This window comes from Sminthopsis crassicaudata, chromosome 2 (genome assembly GCF_048593235.1).
Source record: "Sminthopsis crassicaudata isolate SCR6 chromosome 2, ASM4859323v1, whole genome shotgun sequence".
NCBI lineage: Eukaryota > Metazoa > Chordata > Mammalia > Dasyuromorphia > Dasyuridae > Sminthopsis > Sminthopsis crassicaudata.
The window spans coordinates 607,515,879-607,534,439 of NC_133618.1; the positions used below are offsets into that span (position 1 = coordinate 607,515,879).

The 18,561-nt window shown below is 35.8% G+C and overlaps 1 protein-coding gene across 7 annotated transcripts in view; it reads left to right on the top strand.

Moving 5' to 3' along the window:
- PLCE1 (phospholipase C epsilon 1) overlaps window positions 1-18,561 on the top strand; it is a 337,489-nt gene that overhangs the window by 115,390 nt on the left and 203,538 nt on the right. For all 7 annotated transcript variants that reach the window (XM_074295914.1, XM_074295919.1, XM_074295918.1 and 4 more), the window contains exon 3: window positions 4,384-4,672. In XM_074295914.1, coding sequence (XP_074152015.1) covers window positions 4,384-4,672 — 289 coding nt within the window. The remainder of the gene's footprint in view (window positions 1-4,383; window positions 4,673-18,561) is intronic.

Consider the following 18,561-nt stretch of genomic DNA (forward strand, 5'->3'; position numbering starts at 1 on the left):
TTATAATCTGTTTTGTTATTTCTTGGTCTCTCATAGCTTCACTGGCTTCCCCTTGCCCAATTTTGATTTTCAAAAAATTATTTTCATCTTTGAGACTCTATATCTCCTTTTTTTCATAATCTTGTTTTTCTTGGATTTTTTTTTTGTTAAATTTTCCTCAGTGTCTCTCATTTGATTTTTAATTTTTCTTTGCATTCTTCTATAAATTATTTCTGAGCAGAGAATCATTTCACATTACTCTTTGAGGTAGAAGCTCTTTTTACTTGAGTGTCCTCTAAAGATCAACCCTGGTTTTCCCTGTTCCCATTAGTTTCTATGGTTGAATTCTTTCTTCTTTGCTATTTTTTTATAAGAAGTATTAATGTAAGCCCTTCTTAAAGATGGGGTAAGGGGAGATGGTGCCTCTAGTTTCACTTGAACTCTCCCCTCTGACGTGGAACCTCAGACCAAGAGCTCTATCCTCCAGCAAGTGCCAGCAGCCATAAGTGTCTGCCCCAATACTTCTGTACTCCCTGTGTTCTGGTTCCTTCTCACCCAGGGATGAAGCTCTGCAGCACAGCTGGGCCTGGTATTCCTGATCAGATGAGGTTCCCTCAATCTTCCCCAACTCAGACCACCAACTCCTAACATTGTCCAGGAGGTGAAAATTTCTTTCCTTTCTGTTGAGGCTCCATCCCACCCAGCTATCCCCCCAGGGCTCCCCACAGTATTTCTGTGGAGGTATTTGCTTTTTATATGGGGTTCTTCCTTCAGATCTTCTTAGGTTGTACCTAGAGAATCCCTGTTCTGCCCCAGATTTTCTTGATTTTTCACCAGTTAATGTTCTCCCTGAGGCACAAATTTATTCTATTGTGGGGGAATTCTGGAGAGCTTGAAGTTCACTGACCTACTCCATCTTCCCAGAATCCTTCCTTCACTTATTACCATAACAAACAATCCTTAGCCTTTCCCCTGATTGTACATGTAGAAGCAATTTCTAACACATCAAAAATCCCAAAACTTTTTTTTCTTTTCAGGCTCCCACCATTTCTTTCTCCCCTATCTGCTCAGCAGAGGTTCTTATGAAATACTTTATTGTAAAAAAAAAAAATTAGAAACCATTCACTTTGCTCTCTCTTTTGTTTCTTTGGTAGGATTTGACACTGCAGATTACATTGTTTTTGTGTGCTGACCATAAATTCTGCTTTCACAATATCGATTTCTCTTTTAAAGCCACTCAGGAACGCGGAATCAGCATGTTGTGGTTCCATGTTGTTCTCAAATTTACAAAATTTTCTGTTTCATCAAATGGTGGGTCATTTTCCTTCATTTTGAAATGCTTTTGCATAAATACCTGAATTAGTTTATAGATCTGAAGACCATTTTACTTCTACTATATTTTTAGTTATTATGTTTGAATGCTGAGTTTTCCTTTTTCTGAGATCTTTAGTAATTTCCATCTTTTCCCCCTTTTATTTTCCTTATTGCTCACTTTTTGATTGCTTCCCATCTGATAATGGCCTGGAACTCAAAGCATCTCAATCTTCTTTCACACTGTAAATTTCCACTTTGTCAGCCTTAGGTTTCCTCTTTTGTGCCACAGATCACTGCTGGGGGTGGTGGTGGAGATGGGACAGAAGTCACTCCAGGCTTTTTCCTTAAGCTTGGTGAGGTGCTGCATAGCCTCCCATACATATTGTTCTCTCACTCTGTTTGTTCCTCAGGGATCTGATTCATTGGTTCATTGCTCTACCAATACAAGTGCCACTGAAGTCAAGGTGATTTCTGTTGTTTGGATTTGGGATCTCCAATGTACAAATTTTAATTCAAGCTCCTGTCCCTTTCACTCAATTTATCTACAGAGATCTTTTGTAGCATAAAATGATCTACTACAGCCTGAGATCTAGAGCTTCATGGTATTGTAGACAGGGAGAGGGAAGACTAGGGTAGGAGGCCCCTCCCTGTGTTGGATCCTTAGGTGAGCTACTAGTAGCCTGGTGCACAGTGGGGCAACGTGTGCTGAGTGACTCCAGGGTAGAAATGAGTTAATTTTGTTTTAAACTTTCTTTTGGATTCTAAGTGTCCTAGATCATGGAGACAACTTCATTTTTTGTGCATAATTTATATTTTGGAGAGGTTTAAGAGTTCATCAAGATCAGATAAAATGCCTAGTCCTCCATTTTGTCATGTAATCTGCTCCAACTCAGCCATTCACTTTGGTTTCCTCTTCTCTTCTACTCTATAATTCGAAACCCTTTGCCATTTCTCTTTTTCTCCTCTTTTACTCAAGTTTTTGATGAAGTAACATTTCTCATGCAAGGCAGATTTCTTTCATGTTCTTGATTCTCCCTGTCTTTTCATTTCTTGCCACTTTCCAGTTTTTCAGAGAAGCTAGAGTTTTATTAGCCTCCTCATTTAAAACTTTTCTGTCATTCTTGTTATCTATGCAAGCACTCTGTTTAAGATAACTTCCATTGAGATTTTATGGCAATGTCAAAGGATGATTTCTGGTATCCTCATTCAATCTTTTGGGCTCTCTTTTCACCCTGTGACTTACTATTCCACTCAGATTCTGTGCTTCAGGAGCTCCCTTTTGCCTGTGAGTGCTGGCTGCAATTGCCCTTCTAGTTGAAAAGGCATCTGGTTTGGTTTTGGGAATCCCACTCATAGTGCAGTTATGAAGTGATATGAAGTGAATCTTTTAGGGAATTGTTTAATGTCAAATACTATATGAGAATGTGATATAACAGGTAATAGCTCTTTTTTAAAAAATCATAATCTAGTTGCTAGTTGAATGCATTTTTAAAAGGGTATTCCAAATTCCAAACTAAATATGCCCATGTCTTTTTCAAAGACAATGTGAAATAATATTACTATTTTTTTACCTGATTTATTATTAGGCATCGTTTCTGGAGTTTTCAATTAAAAGAAAAGTAAAAATTGATTTTGTGTTTTCATTTGACTACTCTAGGTTTAGAGATGAAGTTGTTTTTTGTGTATTGTTTGGCAGTACATTGTTATATTACTTGGAGCTAGCATACTGTTGATAGAGAGCAGTGTTGTAAAGCCCTTGTTTATAACTGGTGAGATTAGTTTCCAGTTTTATTGTGATACAGTATTGACTAAAGAAGATATTGACCACTCAGTCCATTTCACTCACGTTTATGATTTGCCCATTTTAGTGGTCAGCACCATCTATACATTTCCAGAGGTGGAATATTGGTATTTCTGATTTATTCTGTTGGGGGGTTTTTTCACTTTATGGTATTCAAATATAAAAGAGCACTACTCACTGCACTATTATTTTTGGCCAACTGATAATCTCAATGATTGTGAATAGGATCAGCTTGCATTTCTCTGCCGCCCCATCCTTTCTTTTACTTTTAAAAATAGTGCTGGCCCAAAGTATTAGCCTACTTTGTGGTACCTTCTGAGCCCAATTTTCTAAAGTGTCATAGTTCTTGCCAAGTATTCTCAGCTATTATAACAGTATCACTGAACATGAATTTCTTGCATATATTCCTCTTATTTTCTGTTGTCCCTCACTTTCTTTATGAAATGAATGATGGCTTGAACTTTGAGAAGTTAATGATGACAATGATTCATAGGTTCTCTCTGGCTACCAAGAGAGTATTTTGCTTTCTGCTATAGAAACGTGAAGACCCCTTTTAACTTCAAAAAATTCAATAAATGTTTCTGTGAAAATAGAAAAGAAGGAACTTATAACTAGGAGGATGGTCATACCAATAATAGAAATAAGAGTAATACAGAGCACCTTTCTTGTCCTTCATCCTTATAGCTTATATATTTATTTGATGATTTTGGAAAAGCATTGTATTTAGAGATAGAAGATATGTTTTTTTTAAATTATTATTACCTATGGGATCTGAAACAGATTACTGAATGTCTGTTTCTTCATCTGTAAAATAAGTGAATTAAACTAGAAAGACTCTAGTGTCCCTTCTAACTCTGTGTTATTCTCAAAGGATCCCTGTTGAGGGAATAATAAGAGGTAAAAATATCATATGGCAACAAATAGGTTTGAACCTGGCCCATTCCAAAGAATGTAGGAGATAAAGAGAAGAGAATATTTTCCCTTTTTTTAATTTAGAAGGGAATTTTGGATATGCCATGATATATGAAATTAATATATCTTTCTTTATATATTCATCTAGATGTAACTTCATAGGACAGTTATTTGAATGTTATGTCATGTAGTTACATACAACTTTTCCAGATAAATAGCATCTGTAGAATGTTAATGCATGACTGCTATATTCATAAGTATTTGCTCTAGAACTATTGTACATTTTTCTTAATAAGTCATCTTGGCATTATGTCAGCAACATAATTTGCTTTTCTAAGAAAGTAGATGAATACTTCCTGTATTTGAATTATTCACAGATCAACAACACTGTGAGAAGAGGAGAAGAAACAGAACGCACTTTTGGATCATTTTTCCATTTCTTCAGGAAGGCTCTAGCCTTATTTATAATCCATGGACATATTAATATTGGCCCACGCTTGAAACAATGTGTTCAAGATACTTCATGTGAATACCGAGCCACTTTTCAAAGGACTTCAATTTCTCAGTATATCACTGGTTCACTATTAGAGGCAACTGCGTCTTTGGGTGCAAGAAGTGGCCTTTTAAATACTTTTGGAGGATCAGTAGGAAGAACAATGTTGAAAGGTAACATTTGAAATTTTGTTTCTAACTTTAAAATTTATATATGTACACATATAAATATAAAATTTATACACACACACACACACACACACACACATATATATATATATATATATACATATATATATATATATATATACATATATATGTTTCCTATTGATTGATATTGGATAGTGTTGTTGATTTTTAAAGTTTGTCAGGGTGGTTAATTTTGGATACTATAATAAAAGTTTAATATTTTAAAGTATAATTTCCTAGTGAAGAAAAGTATTTGACAATTGTGGCAAAAATTCGAGAAGCTATCCTCAGTAAAACAGACAACAAAAAACTGATTTACATACCAAAATAAAGCTTTAAGGGAATTTCTATGTAGAACATTTTTTTTTATAAAGTAGTTCTGTAGTCATAATGTAATCAATGATGACCACTTGCTAACTTGAGTACTGCTAACCTTTCCTTTATGAAACAAAAATGTGGATCTTCAGTGTGAATTCCCATTTCTGTGGCCTAAGGCAATGTATTTGAGCCTCATTTTCTTCATCTGTAAAATGAGGACATTGGACTAGATACCCTCTAAGATCCTTTTTATCTCTAGGTTTAAGTATTCAATGATTGTGATCCTATGTAGAATTTATTTTAATAAGTTTAAATATAATATTAAATCTATCAATCTATATTTTCCACTTTAAGATGCAGTTTTCTTACTTCAAAATGAGAAACATGGGAAAAACAAGATTCCGTGCTTACATAATTTTCATGAATCAGACTAGGTCAGATATAGGAGAATATCAAAAAAATGTAGTACTGCTCTCACAACCTGTTTGGTTGATTTCCATGGCAGGAAGTTTTGGAGTAGACTTATGTAATACCTGGAATTTCTTTTGAAAAAACCTTTATTATATTCTTACAAAGTGCCAAGTTTCATTTTTTTTTTACACCCCCCCCCCCATGCTGGGGTTAAGTGACTTGCCCAGGTCCCACAGATAGGAAGTATTAAGTGTCTGAGACCAGATTTGAACTTGGGTCCTCCTGAATTCAAGGCTGGTGCTCTATCCACTGTGCCATCTAGCTGCCCCACCAAGTTTCATTTTAAGCACTTTTATTATTAGTATAGAAAAAGAAAATCTACAATTTCTACTCTCAAGAAGCTTATATTTTAATTGGGGAAGATAACATATATAGGAGGAAAAGACCAATAGACTTTAGAGAATAGAGACCAGCGCTCTATTCATTGTGCTTCAGTGTATCTTTAAAAAGAAAGGAAACATGATTATTGAGTACGGACTAATAAACCAGCTAGTTGTGAGGAGAAATTTAGAGTGAGAAAATGTAGTTAACTGCTTTATATGGTGCACAATTAGTTAAACATAGTTTAATCAATTAATTTCATTAATTAAAAAGACACTATTAATTAGGATCTTTTATTAGATCTTCCTAGAATGTACTTCATTCTGAACCTAGAAATAATGTTTGAAGGACTAGAAAAAGGGCTTTGCATTCTCTGACATGGCAGTGACTTAGAGATCTGGCTCTTTCTGGCTTCCTTCAAGTCCTTGATAAAATCCTACCTACTACCAAAAGCCTTTCCTAATCCATTTTAATTCTAGTACATTCCTTTGTTGTTGTTTTCAATTTATCATTTCAATGTATCATGTTGTTTTAACATGGTTATTTGCATTTTTCTCCCCCATTAAATTTGAGTTTCCTGAGAACTGGACTGTCTTTTACTTTTTTGTATCCTTAGCACTTAGCACAATGCCTGGCACATAGTAGGTACTTGATAAACATTCCTTGACTGATTCTAGCTTAAACTAGAGATAGAAACATAAGGAAATTAAAAAGAAGAAGGAGTTCAGATATTCAGATACTAGCTAGACCTGTTTTGATAAGGGGCTACTCTCCTGAATTATCTAGAATAGGGAAATTCTCAAAGACATAACTGTGATTTGAGCAAAGCTGGACTTTGTAAATTGTCTCTGTAATTTACCTGTCTGTTCTCTCCAAATTCTCCCATTGTGGTAAAAAAAAAAAAAGTAGTTTATTATTTCAGAGAACTGGCCTAAGAAGATATTGCTGATGGTTTTTTTAGCAATGATGTACAGAAAATTTTCCACTAACATCTTCCTGTGTTAGAATGTGCCAAAGACGTCACATTGGTTTGTTGAAGAGTATCATTACTAAATTGTAAAAATCTATAAGCAGTGGTAATACGTGCTTTTATATGGTCGCATATAAGCAAATGAAAATAAATATAAGTAACATCATTTTTAATCACTTAGAATGTTAGCTAATTTTATTTCTAGTTTTGTGAAGAATGGAGAAATAAGAGTTAGACAAGAGTACAGTTAGGTGTTTGAGAACTGATTAAATGACTAGACCTAACATTAGAAACTGATGATTCTAATATGGAAGGAGGTCTCCAATAGGGTGTATAAGAAAACATATCTGGTATATACTGATCACATTTTGGGAAGGACATTAATAAGGTGAGGATTATTCCAGAAGAGAAGAGGGACTAAGATGATAAAGAGGCTCAAGTTTATGCCAGATGAAAATCAGTTAAAAGAATGAGAATACTTAGCTCAAAGATAAAAAGATTTAGCAGGGACATAATAGTTGTCTTATAGTATATGAAGCAATCTTACTTAGAAAATAGATTTGTGTTTTGTTCCTAGAATATTTTTCTTTTCTTATCTTTTCCCTAGAATGAGGAGCTCATAGGCAAAAGAGAATTTGTAACTAAAAAAAAAGAATCAAAAAGTTTCTGTGCTTTAATTTTTTAAATTAAAAAAGAATTTTAAGTAGCTGAACAGAGGAATTTTATGTTTGTTTCTAGAATTAGAATAGAATTGAATTGAATAGAGAGAATGGGGGATATAGCTAATGGATGTTGTGGAAAAATAAATGACAAGGTTTGGTAATTGGTTGGATATGTGGAGGGAGTGAAAATGAGAATGATGAATCCCTTGACAGTAAACATGAAAATTCAGAAAAGGGGTAGTTTTGGGAGGGTGATAGAATAAGATCTACAAACCTGGACTACCTGACCAATCTGCTGACTGGTCCCCAGCTGACCTGAATAGTTTGCTGACTTCAGATGGCCTCAGCTTTATCATCTTTTCAGATGGGTGTAGTACAGTCATTGCATTTCTGTCTCAATTTCTTGAAGAGAAAGCAAAAACTTCTTCCTTATGTGGTAGGAGATATGGAAATGCTTCTTATGATTCTTATTTTAGTCAGATATCAAAAAAGGATTGAACTTCATTTTGACAACAGGAAAACTGACAAAAAAGTTAAAATACAAATAGACCAGGCCTCTAACCTGACTTGACTTCCAATTTCAGTTTTCTCTTCAACAAAATTATCAGATGTCTGCATTTATTCAGTTCTTGGTCTCCTGATCCATTATTTTTTTCACTGCATTCTATTTCTTCTATATCTCAACATACAGTTAATTCAAAGATGGCACAGGTTGCAGGGGTGACCATTCTATACAACAATTAACCCCTTCCCAAAAAAATCCAATAAATGGTCCTTCTACTATTATCTGTGACTAGAAATGTCTCCAAAGCTAGTCTTCACCAAGAACTATCGCCAGACTTCATTAATGTATCTTGCAATCTTCCAGGTTTCCAGGGCTATATTCTGCCTACTGCTTAGGCAAGGTAGGAGTGTAGGTGTTCAGAAAAGACTAGTATCTCTAACATGAGAGCTGCTGAGCCCTTTCCTTTTTTTTTTTTTTTTTTAATTTTTATTTTATTTTATAATTATAACATTTTTTGAGAGTATATATGCATGGGTAATTTTTTACAACATTATCCCTTGCACTTACTTCTATTCAGATTTTTTCCCTTCCTCCCCCAACCCCCTCCCCCAGATGGCAAGCAGTCTTATATATGTTAAATATATTACCGTATATTCTAGATACAATATATGTGTGTAGAACCGAATTTTTTGTTGCACAGGAAGAATTGGATTCAGAAGGTAAAAATAACAGTTTACATTCATTTCCCAGTGTTCCTTTTCTGGATGTAGCTGGTTCTGTCCATCATTAATCAATTGGAATTGGATTAGCTCTTCTCTATGTTGAAGAAATCCACTTCCATCAGCATACATCCTCGTACAGTATCATTGTTGAAGTGTATAATGATCTTCTGGTTCTGCTCGTTTCACTCAGCATCAGTTGATGTAAGTTTTTCCAGGCCTCTCTGTATTCTTCCTGTTGGTCATTTTACAGAACAATAATATTCCATAACATTCATATACCATAGTTTACCCAACCATTCTCCAATTGATGGACATCCATTCATCTTCCAGCTTCTAGCCACTATGAAAAGGGCTGCCACAAACATTTTGGCACATACAGGTCCCTTTCCCTTCTTTAGTAGTTCCTTGGGGTATAAGCCCAGTAGTAGTATGGCTGGGTCAAAGGGTATGCACAGTTTGATAACTTTTTGGGCATAATTCCAGATTGCTCTCCAGAATGGTTGGATTCTTTCACAACTCCACCAACAATGCATCAGTGTCCCAGTTTTCCCACAGCCCCTCCAACATTCATCGTTATTTGTTCCTGTCATCTTAGCCAATCTGACAGTGTGTAATGATACCTCAGAGTTGTCTTAATTTGCATTTCTCTGATCAATAGTGATTTGGAACACTCTTTCATATGAGTGGAAATAGTTTTAATTTCATCATCTGAAATTTGTCTGTTCATATCCTTTGACCATTTATCAATTGGAGAATGGCTTGATTTCTTATAAATTAAAGTCAATTCTCTGTATATTTTGGAGATGAGGCCTTTATCAGAACCTTTAACTGTAAAAAATTTTTCCCAATTTGTTACTTCCCTTCTAATCTTGTTTGCTTTAGTTTTGTTTGTGCAGAAACTTTTTAATTTGGTGTAATCAAAATGTTCTATTTTGTGATCAATAATGTTCCCTAGTTCTCCCTTGGACACAAACTCCTTCCTCCTCCACAAGTCTGAGAGGTAAACCATCCCATGTTCCTCCAATTTATTTATGATTTCATTCTTTATGCCTAAATTTTGGACCCATTTTGATCTAATCTTAGTATGTGGTGTTAAATGTGGGTCCATGCCTAGTTTCTGCCATACTAATTTCCAGTTTTCCCAGCAGTTTTTGTCAAATAATGAATTCTTATCCCAAAATTTGGGATCTTTGGGTTTGTCAAAGATTAGATTGCTATTTTTATTCACTGTCTTGCCCTGTGAACCTAACCTATGCCACTGATCAACTAGTCTATTTCTTAGCCAATACCAAATGGTTTTGGTGACTGTTGCTTTATAATATAGCTTTAAATCAGGTACACTTAGACCACCTTCCTCTGACTTTTTTTTCATTAGTTCCCTTGCAATTCTCGACCTTTTATTCTTCCATATGAATTTTGTTGTTATTTTTTCTAGATCATTAAAATAGTTTCTTGGGAGTCTGATTGGTATAGCACTAAATAAATAGATTAGTTTGGGGAGTATTGTCATCTTTATTATATTTGCTCAGCCTATCCAAGAACACTGAATGTCTTTCCAATTATTTAAATCTGACTTTATTTTGTGGCAAGTGTTTTGTAATTTTGCTCATATAATTCCTGACTCTCCTTTGGTAGATATATTCCCAAATGTTTTATACTATCGACTTTTATTTTGAATGGAATTTCTCTTTGTATCTCTTGCTGTTGGATTGTGTTGGTAATGTATAAAAATCCTGAGGATTTATGTGGATTTATTTTGTATCCTGCGACTTTGCTAAAATTCTGAATTATTTCTAATAGCTTTTTAGCAGAGTCTTTGGGGTTCTCTAAGTATACCATCATGTCATCTGCGAAAAGTGACAATTTGATTTCTTCATTTCCTACTCTTAATTCCTTGAATCTCTTTCTCGGCTCTTATTGCCGAGGCTAGAGTTTCTAGTACTATATTGAAAAGTAATGGTGATAGTGGGCAACCTTGTTTCACTCCTGATCTTACAGGGAAAGGTTCTAGTTTATCACCATTACATATGATGTTTATTGAAGGTTTTAAATATATGCTCCTTATTATTTTAAGGAATAGTCCATTTATTCCTATACTCTCAAGCGTTTTTAGTAGGAATGGATGTTGGATTTTATCAAATGCCTTTTCTGCATCTATTGAGATGATCATATGGTTTTTATTAATTTGATTATTAATATGGTCAATTATACTAATAGTTTTCCTAATATTAAACCAGCCCTGCATTCCTGGTATAAATTCCACTTGGTCATAGTGTATTATCCTGGGGATGATTTTCTGAAGTCTATTTGCTAATATCTTATTTAAGATTTTAGCATCAATATTCATTAAGGAAATTGGTCTATAGTTTTCTTTCTCAGTTTTCGATCTACCTGGTTTAGGTATCAGTACCATGTCTGTGTCATAAAAGGAATTTGGTAGGACTCCTTCAATCCCTATTTTTTCAAATAGTTTACATAGCATTGGAGTTAGTTGTTCTTTAAATGTTTGGTAGAATTCACCTGTAAATCCATCTGGTCCTGGGGACTTTTTCTTAGGAAGTTGGTTAATAGCTTGGTCTATTTCTTTTTCTGAGATGGGACTATTTAGACTACTTACTTCTTCCTCTGTTAATCTGGGCAAGCTATATTTTTGAAGGTATTCTTCCATTTCATTTAAGTTATCGAATTTATTGGCATAAAGTTGAGCAAAGTAGCTCCTAACTATTGTTCTAATTTCCTCTTCATTAGTGGTGAGTTCACCTTTTTCATTTTCAAGACTATCAATTTGCTTTTTCTCTGTCCTTTTTTAAATCAGGTTTACTAAGGGTTTGTCTATTTTGTTGATTTTTTCATAAAACCAACTCTTAGTTTTATTAATTAATTCAATAGTTTTTTTACTTTCAATTTTATTAATCTCACCTTTTATTTTTTGAATTTCAAGTTTTGTGTTTGTCTGGGGGTTTTTAATTTGTTCCTTTTCTAGCAATTTGAGTTGTAAGCCCAATTCGTTGGCCCTCTCTTTCTCTATTTTATGCAAGTAGGCCTGTAGAGATATAAAACTTCCCCTTATTCCTGCTTTGGCTGTATCCCACACATTTTGGTATGATGTCTCATTATTGTCATTTTCTTGGGTGAAGTTATTAATTATATCTATGATTTGCTGTTTTACCCAATCATTCTTTAGTATAAGATTATTTAGTTTCCAATTATTTTTTGGTCTATTTTCCCCTGGCTTTTTATTAAATGTTATTTTGATTGCATTATGGTCTGAAAAGGATGCATTTACTATTTCTGCCTTACTGCATTTGATTTTGAGGTTTTTATGTCCTAGTATATGATCAATTTTTGTATAGGTTCCATGAACTGCTGAGAAGAAAGTATATTCCTTTCTGTCTCCATTTAGCTTTCGCCAAAGATCTATCATATCAAACTTTTCTAGTATTCTATTTACCTCTTTGACTTCTTTCTTATTTATTTTGTGGTTTGATTTATCTAATTCTGAGAGTGCAAGGTTGAGATCTCCCGCTATTATAATTTTGCTATCTAATTCCTCTTGCAGCTCTCTTAATTTCTCTTTTAAGAATTTAGAAGCTGCACCACTTGGTGCATATATGTTTAATATTGATACTGCTTCATTATTGATGCTGCCCTTTAGCAGGATATAATGCCCTTCCTTATCTCTTTTAATTAGATCAATTTTTGTTTTTGCTTGATCTGAGATGAGGATGGCTACTCCTGCTTTTTTGGTTTTGCCTGAGGCATAATAGATTCTGCTCCACCCTTTTACTTTTAGTTTGAATGTCTCACCCTGTTTCAGGTGTGTTTCCTGTAAACAACATATAGTAGGATTCTGACTTTTAATCCAGTCTGCTAACTGCTTCCTCTTTATGAGGCAGTTTGCCCCATTCACATTTATGGTTAGAAGGACTAATTCTATATTGCTTGCCATCCTATTAACCCCTGCTTATGCTTTTCCCCTTTCCTTCCCTCTTACCCTCCTATCCAGTATTAAACTGGTGAACACCACTTGCTTTTCACAGCCCTCCCTTTTTAGGATCCCTCCCCCACCTTAAAGATCCTCCCCTTATTTTACCCCTTTTCCTCGAATTTACTGTATTCCCTTCCCCTTAGCTTACTTCTTCCCTTTCACTTTTCAATGAAGTGGAAGAAGTTTCACCATAAATCGAATATGTCTATTGATACACGCTATGTTCATCTCCCTCCTTTCTGTCTCTCAGATATAATAGGTTACCTTTGCCTCTTCATGAGATGTAGTACCACCACTTTACACTTATTTATGATATAATCTCCTTTCCACCTCTAGTTTCTAAGACAAATTGTACATATGTTCTTTACATATTTTTTTGACAGAAGTATAGTTCTCAAGATTTCTTTTTACCTTTTTAGAAATCTCTTGAGTTCTGTATTTGAAGATCAAACCTTTTATGTAGGTCTGGTTTTTTCATCAAAAATAGATGGAATTCATTTATTTCGTTAAATGTCCATCTTCTTCCCTGGAAAACGATGCTCATTCTTGCTGGGTAAGTTATTCTTGGCTGCATACCAAGTTCCTTAGCCTTTCGGAATATCATGTTCCAGGCCCTGCGTTCTTTTAATGTGGATGCTGCTAGATCCTGGGTTATCCTTATTGTGGATCTTCCATATCTGAATTGCTTTTTTCTAGCAGCTTTCAATATATTTTCCTTTGTCTGATGGTTCTTGAACTTGGCCACTATATTTCTTGGCGTTTTGATTTTAGGGTCCCTTTCAGTAGGTGACTGATGAATTTTTTCAATATCTATTTTACCCTCTGTTTCCAAAACATCTGGGCAGTTCTCTTTGATAATTTCCTCGAAAATGGTGTCCAAGCTCTTTTTTTCCTCCCATTTTTCATGGAGTCCGATTATTCTCAAATTGTCTCTCCTGGATCTGTTTTCCAGGTCTGTTGTCTTTCTGGTAAGGTACTTGACATTCTTTTCAATTGTTTCATTTCTCTGGTTTTGCTTGACTACCTCTTGGTTTCTCCGTGAGTCATTCATTTCTACTTGTTCCAGTCTAATTTTCAATGATGTATTTTCTTCACTCACTTTTTTTATATCTCTTTTGTAATTGTCCAATTGAGTTTTTATCTTCTATGGAATTTTTTTCCATTTTATCCATTTTATTTTTTAGAGAGCTGATTTCTTTTTCCAGCTCACTAATCCTGTTTTCCTTGGAGTTGTTTACCTTTTCCAGCTTACTAATCCTGTTTTCCTTGGAGTTGTTTACCTTTTCCAGCTCACTAATCTTGTTTCTCAATGATTTGATTTCTTTATCCACTCTGTCTTTGAATGCATGGGATGACTTCTCCAGGCTCTCTTGCCAAGCTTCCCTTTCCTTTTCCCATTTCTCTTCCAGCTCTCTTGTGAGAGCCTTTTTGATTTCCTCTATGAGATTCTTTTGTATTGAGGAACAGCTTATATCCCTCCCAGGGAATACATCTGGGGACAGTCTGTTCCTAGTCTCCTCAGCATTTGAAGTCTGCTCCCTCTCCACACAGAAGCTGTCAATGGTTAGAGCCCTTTTGAATTTTTTGTTCATTTTGTCAGAGTAGGAATCAAAGAAAACAAACTGACAAGAGAAACAATTGGTCTGTTTTGCGGGGGATGGGGCTGGATGGTGTTAATGGGCTTCCTCTACAGACTGGGGGTAGGGCAGCAGAGAGCCACTAACAGAACAGCAATGACTGTACTGAGTCTGCGCTCTGAGGCTCTGAGAACGCACCGAGTCAGTCCAGGTGGGGGTTGGGGGTGGCCGGGCTCTGAGAGATGCTGGATTTCTGGGGTTTCAATCTTCACCTCCCGTGTTTACACCCTCTCCACCGCTCCTGGCTTGCTGCCAAGACGGAGCATCCACACTGGGGCAAAAGCCCTTTCACAGAAACGGTAGAGATCACACCTCCCCCTCTGGTCTGAGCTGAGTAAGCTGCCTGTCTAGCTCTGGCTGCCTGCCCTCAGTCTGCGCCCAGTCTGATTGACCCTCCCCCGAGCAAACACAGACCTTTTCTGGCGACTTTCAAGGATGTCTTTTCTTGGTGATTATTTGTGGTTTTCTTTCTGGGTCAAGCATTAAGTCAGAGGCTTGTCATGAAGTAAGTTCTGAGAGAAAACGAGGAGCTCAAGCAGCTGTCTGCCTCCAAGCCGCCATCTTGGCCGGAAGTCTGCTGAGCCCTTTCCAAAGCTGCTTTCCAACTTTGGTGTCCCCCTGCTTTACCCAAATCTCACCAGCAGAACCACAACCCAGTAAATTATTTCAACAGATGGGCTAAACCAGCTTCAGGGCAACTGAAGGGTCTCACATCTTTGGGTGAGTGTCTGCCATAAGTATGTGAAGACTTCCCCTGTGGAATGTGAAGATGAATACAATTTGTTTCAACAGCCATGAAGAAGCCTAAAGTGGAATGCTTAGAGCTTGGTTATACATTTAAAGACACCATGGTCATCCAGTGGATTCTGAGCCATCATTAGTGGTCTTGCCACTAGACTCTGATGTCACAGAATCTTCTTGAAGAACTTTGGAATTGATGGTGAGACATGGGAGACACTGGCATAGGATCACTCAGCGTGATATTCCTTCACCAAAGAAGGCTCTGTGCTCTGTGAGCAAAACAGAATTGCAATAGCTTAAAGGAAATGTGAGATGCATAAATTTAGATACCTTCACTCAAATGTTCACATAAGCCATTTGTGCCCAATTCTGAGCTCATGTTGGTCTGATCAGTCAGTCAGACTCATTGTACCTTGACCCTAACATAGTGATGTCATTTTGGTACTCTTCAATAGCAAAACAACTAATCGAATCCCTACAGAAAGTGAATAGTAAAGAATTGTTACCCTCAGTACTGCTTTAGATAGCTGCAGAAGAGAAGAGACTAAGTTGCCACTGAACTCCCTGAATAGGGAGATGTGAACATTTGGGCAATTATTTGGAGGATGTACTAGAGTGTGGAAGAGACATGAGGCCATTGTAATCATCTAGATTGGAGGTGATGAGGACATGAACTAAGTTGGTAGCTTTGTAAGAAGAGAAATGTAGAGATAGAATTGCAAGATTTGGTAACTAATGGATTATGTGGGATAAGAGAGTAAGAAGTGAAGATTGATTCTGAGTTTATGAACTTAGCAAACTAATAGGATGCTTTAGACAGAAATAGGGAAGTTTTGAAGAAAGGTAGTCTTGGGAAGAAATAATGAATTCTGTTTTGAATATATTCAGTTTCTTAATATCTCGAGAATACAGTTTTGAAATGTACAATTTCCAGTTGGTGAACTTCATTAAGGAAACTCAAAGGAGAAATTGGGCTTCTATATAAATATGCCATTAGTGTATAGATAATAAGTAATTCTATAGGTGCTGATGAGGTCACTGAAGGATGAGAGCAAGGTGACTAAAATGAAGAAAGAACATGGGAAAGCATCCACAATTAGAATCTTGATATGATAAGGAACAAGCAAAAGAGATTGAAGAAGAGGCAGATAAAGGAAAAATCAAGGGAATAATGTCACAAAGGCACAGGGACGAAAGATTATCTGGAGGGAGGCAGTGGTCAGCATTGTCAAATACAACAGTACAGGTTCTATGTCACCAACTACCTACTGACTGTTTCTATATCCCATAAGCATCTCAAATTCAACATTTCCAAAACAGAATTGTTTCTCTTCCTATGTATCTACCAATCAACTCCTCTTTTGAAATTGTTTCTTTTGAGAATACCTCAGTCCTATTTATCCAGCTTTTGTGGATAATAATAAGACCTTAAAATCTTATTCGTCTTTCCTTTCTTTTCTGTCCCCCATATCTGTTCACTTCCCACAACATATAACTTTCCTTTCATTATACTCTCTAGTCCAAGCTCTCATCACACTTCTAACATGGAAGATCTCAGTAGTTTCTTAATAGTCTCCTTGCCTCATCTTTCCCTTATGATTCTCCACATAACTGCCAAAATAAAATGTCATCATGTTCCTTTTTATATCCCTCAAACCTAGTCCTGTGGCAGATATGTAACAGTCACTTAATATTAATGTTTGTTGATTGATCGTGTTGGGAGGAGTTTAGCAAGGCAAGAATGGAGACTGATAACAGAAAATAGTTCCTTGATGAACAACTTATTGTAGTTGCAACCAGTATTTGTCAAATTTGATGTTCTTTGTAATGTTGCCTCTTAAATTTTTCTGAAGCCTTTTTGTAAATCTAGCTACTTTATTCCTACATGTAAGTATGATGGTCTGATCTGTTTACTATCATGATTCCTACCAGTCCTGATTATTTCATATTTTCAATCTGTTTATTAGTCAGTATGTCCTTAAAGAATTTCTTTTGTCCTTGAACCTTATGATTTACCCAGCTTCAGATTTTTGAACAGGAACTTTTGGAGTATTATTTTATTTTATTTTATTTATTTATTTATTTATTTATTTTTTACTATGTTTGCTCAGAGGAAAGATGTTTAGCTTGCTTTTTTTGAGAATGAGGATTTTTCATTGCTGATAAAATAATTGTATTTCAGGGCAGCTTTGTTGGGGGTTTTATATTGCAAGTTAAAATTTAATGTATACCTATTAAGTTTTCAGGGCTAAGCTATAGGGGCTGCAGAAGGATATTTAAAAATATGAGTTTTTTTAAAAAGCATTTTATTTTCAAAATATACGCATAGATAGATTCAACATTCACCCTTTTTTTTGCTGAGGCAGTTGGGATTAAGTGATTTTCCCAAAGTCACTTAACAAGGAAGTATTAAGTATCTGAGGCCAGATTTTGAATTTAGGTACTCCTGACTTCAGGGATGATATTCTATCCACTATTCCAACTAGCTGGCCCTACACCGTCTAGCTGCCCCCAACAATCACCCTTGCAAAACCTTGTATTCCAAATTTTTTTTCTCTTTCCCCTTTCCCCACCCTCTTCCCTAGATAGCAAGTAATCCAATATATGTTAAACATGTGCAATTTTTCTATATGTATTTCTACAATTATCATGCTGCACAAGAAAAATCAGATCAAAAAGAAAAAAATGAAAAATAAAACAAAATACAAGCAAACAACAACAACAAAAAAGTGAAAATACTATGTTATGATCCACACTCAGTCCCTACAGTCCTCTCTCTGGGTATAGATGTCTCTCTCTCTCTCTCCATCACAAGAATGTCTCTGTTTTTAAGGAGTTTATAATTTTGTTAGGGACATGATAGTATAAAACAATACATAATAGCATAGAATCACCTATAAAATTGTGTTGTTTTAAATAGGAATTCAGTAAAAGAAGTCAAAGTAACCTAGCTTGTAATATCAAAAATCAAATCCACTACAATTTAATGAGTGATAATAGTTTTAAAGATGCTAGCCACTTTTCTTTGTAAGTAGGAAAGGGCGGAGTAAAGCAGAAGAAATTACTCCAATTCTTTCCCTTTCATTCTGCTGTCTCTGAAAAAAAAAAAAAGGCAGAAAGTAAATGACCTCAAGGAGTGGAGAAATAGGTGGCACAGAGAGGAATCGGCAAGACTATCTTACCACCAAACACCCATTCCTATCTGTCAGATGGTTCCTGACAGGGTCTGGAATGGCCTTGGGGGCTGGGCTCTTTCTCATTCTGGGCAATGGAAATGTGGTCTCTTGAACCACAGTTCAATACCATGCTGGTAAAGTTTAGCATATGAACCCTGATGAGATGTTGTCTTGTCTTCAGCCTCTGCAATTCTCTCCCAGTTGTCAAGGTCAAGTCATTGGTTCCCTCTTCCTTTTCAACAAGGTTTAGGAAAAAGGAGGATATGTAAATTGCATCACTCTTCTAAAACCAATGAGGAACTGGAAAACTTCCGCATGAAAAGCACCAGTGCTTCCAGCTCCCAGAGTTCTAAGGCTCATCTC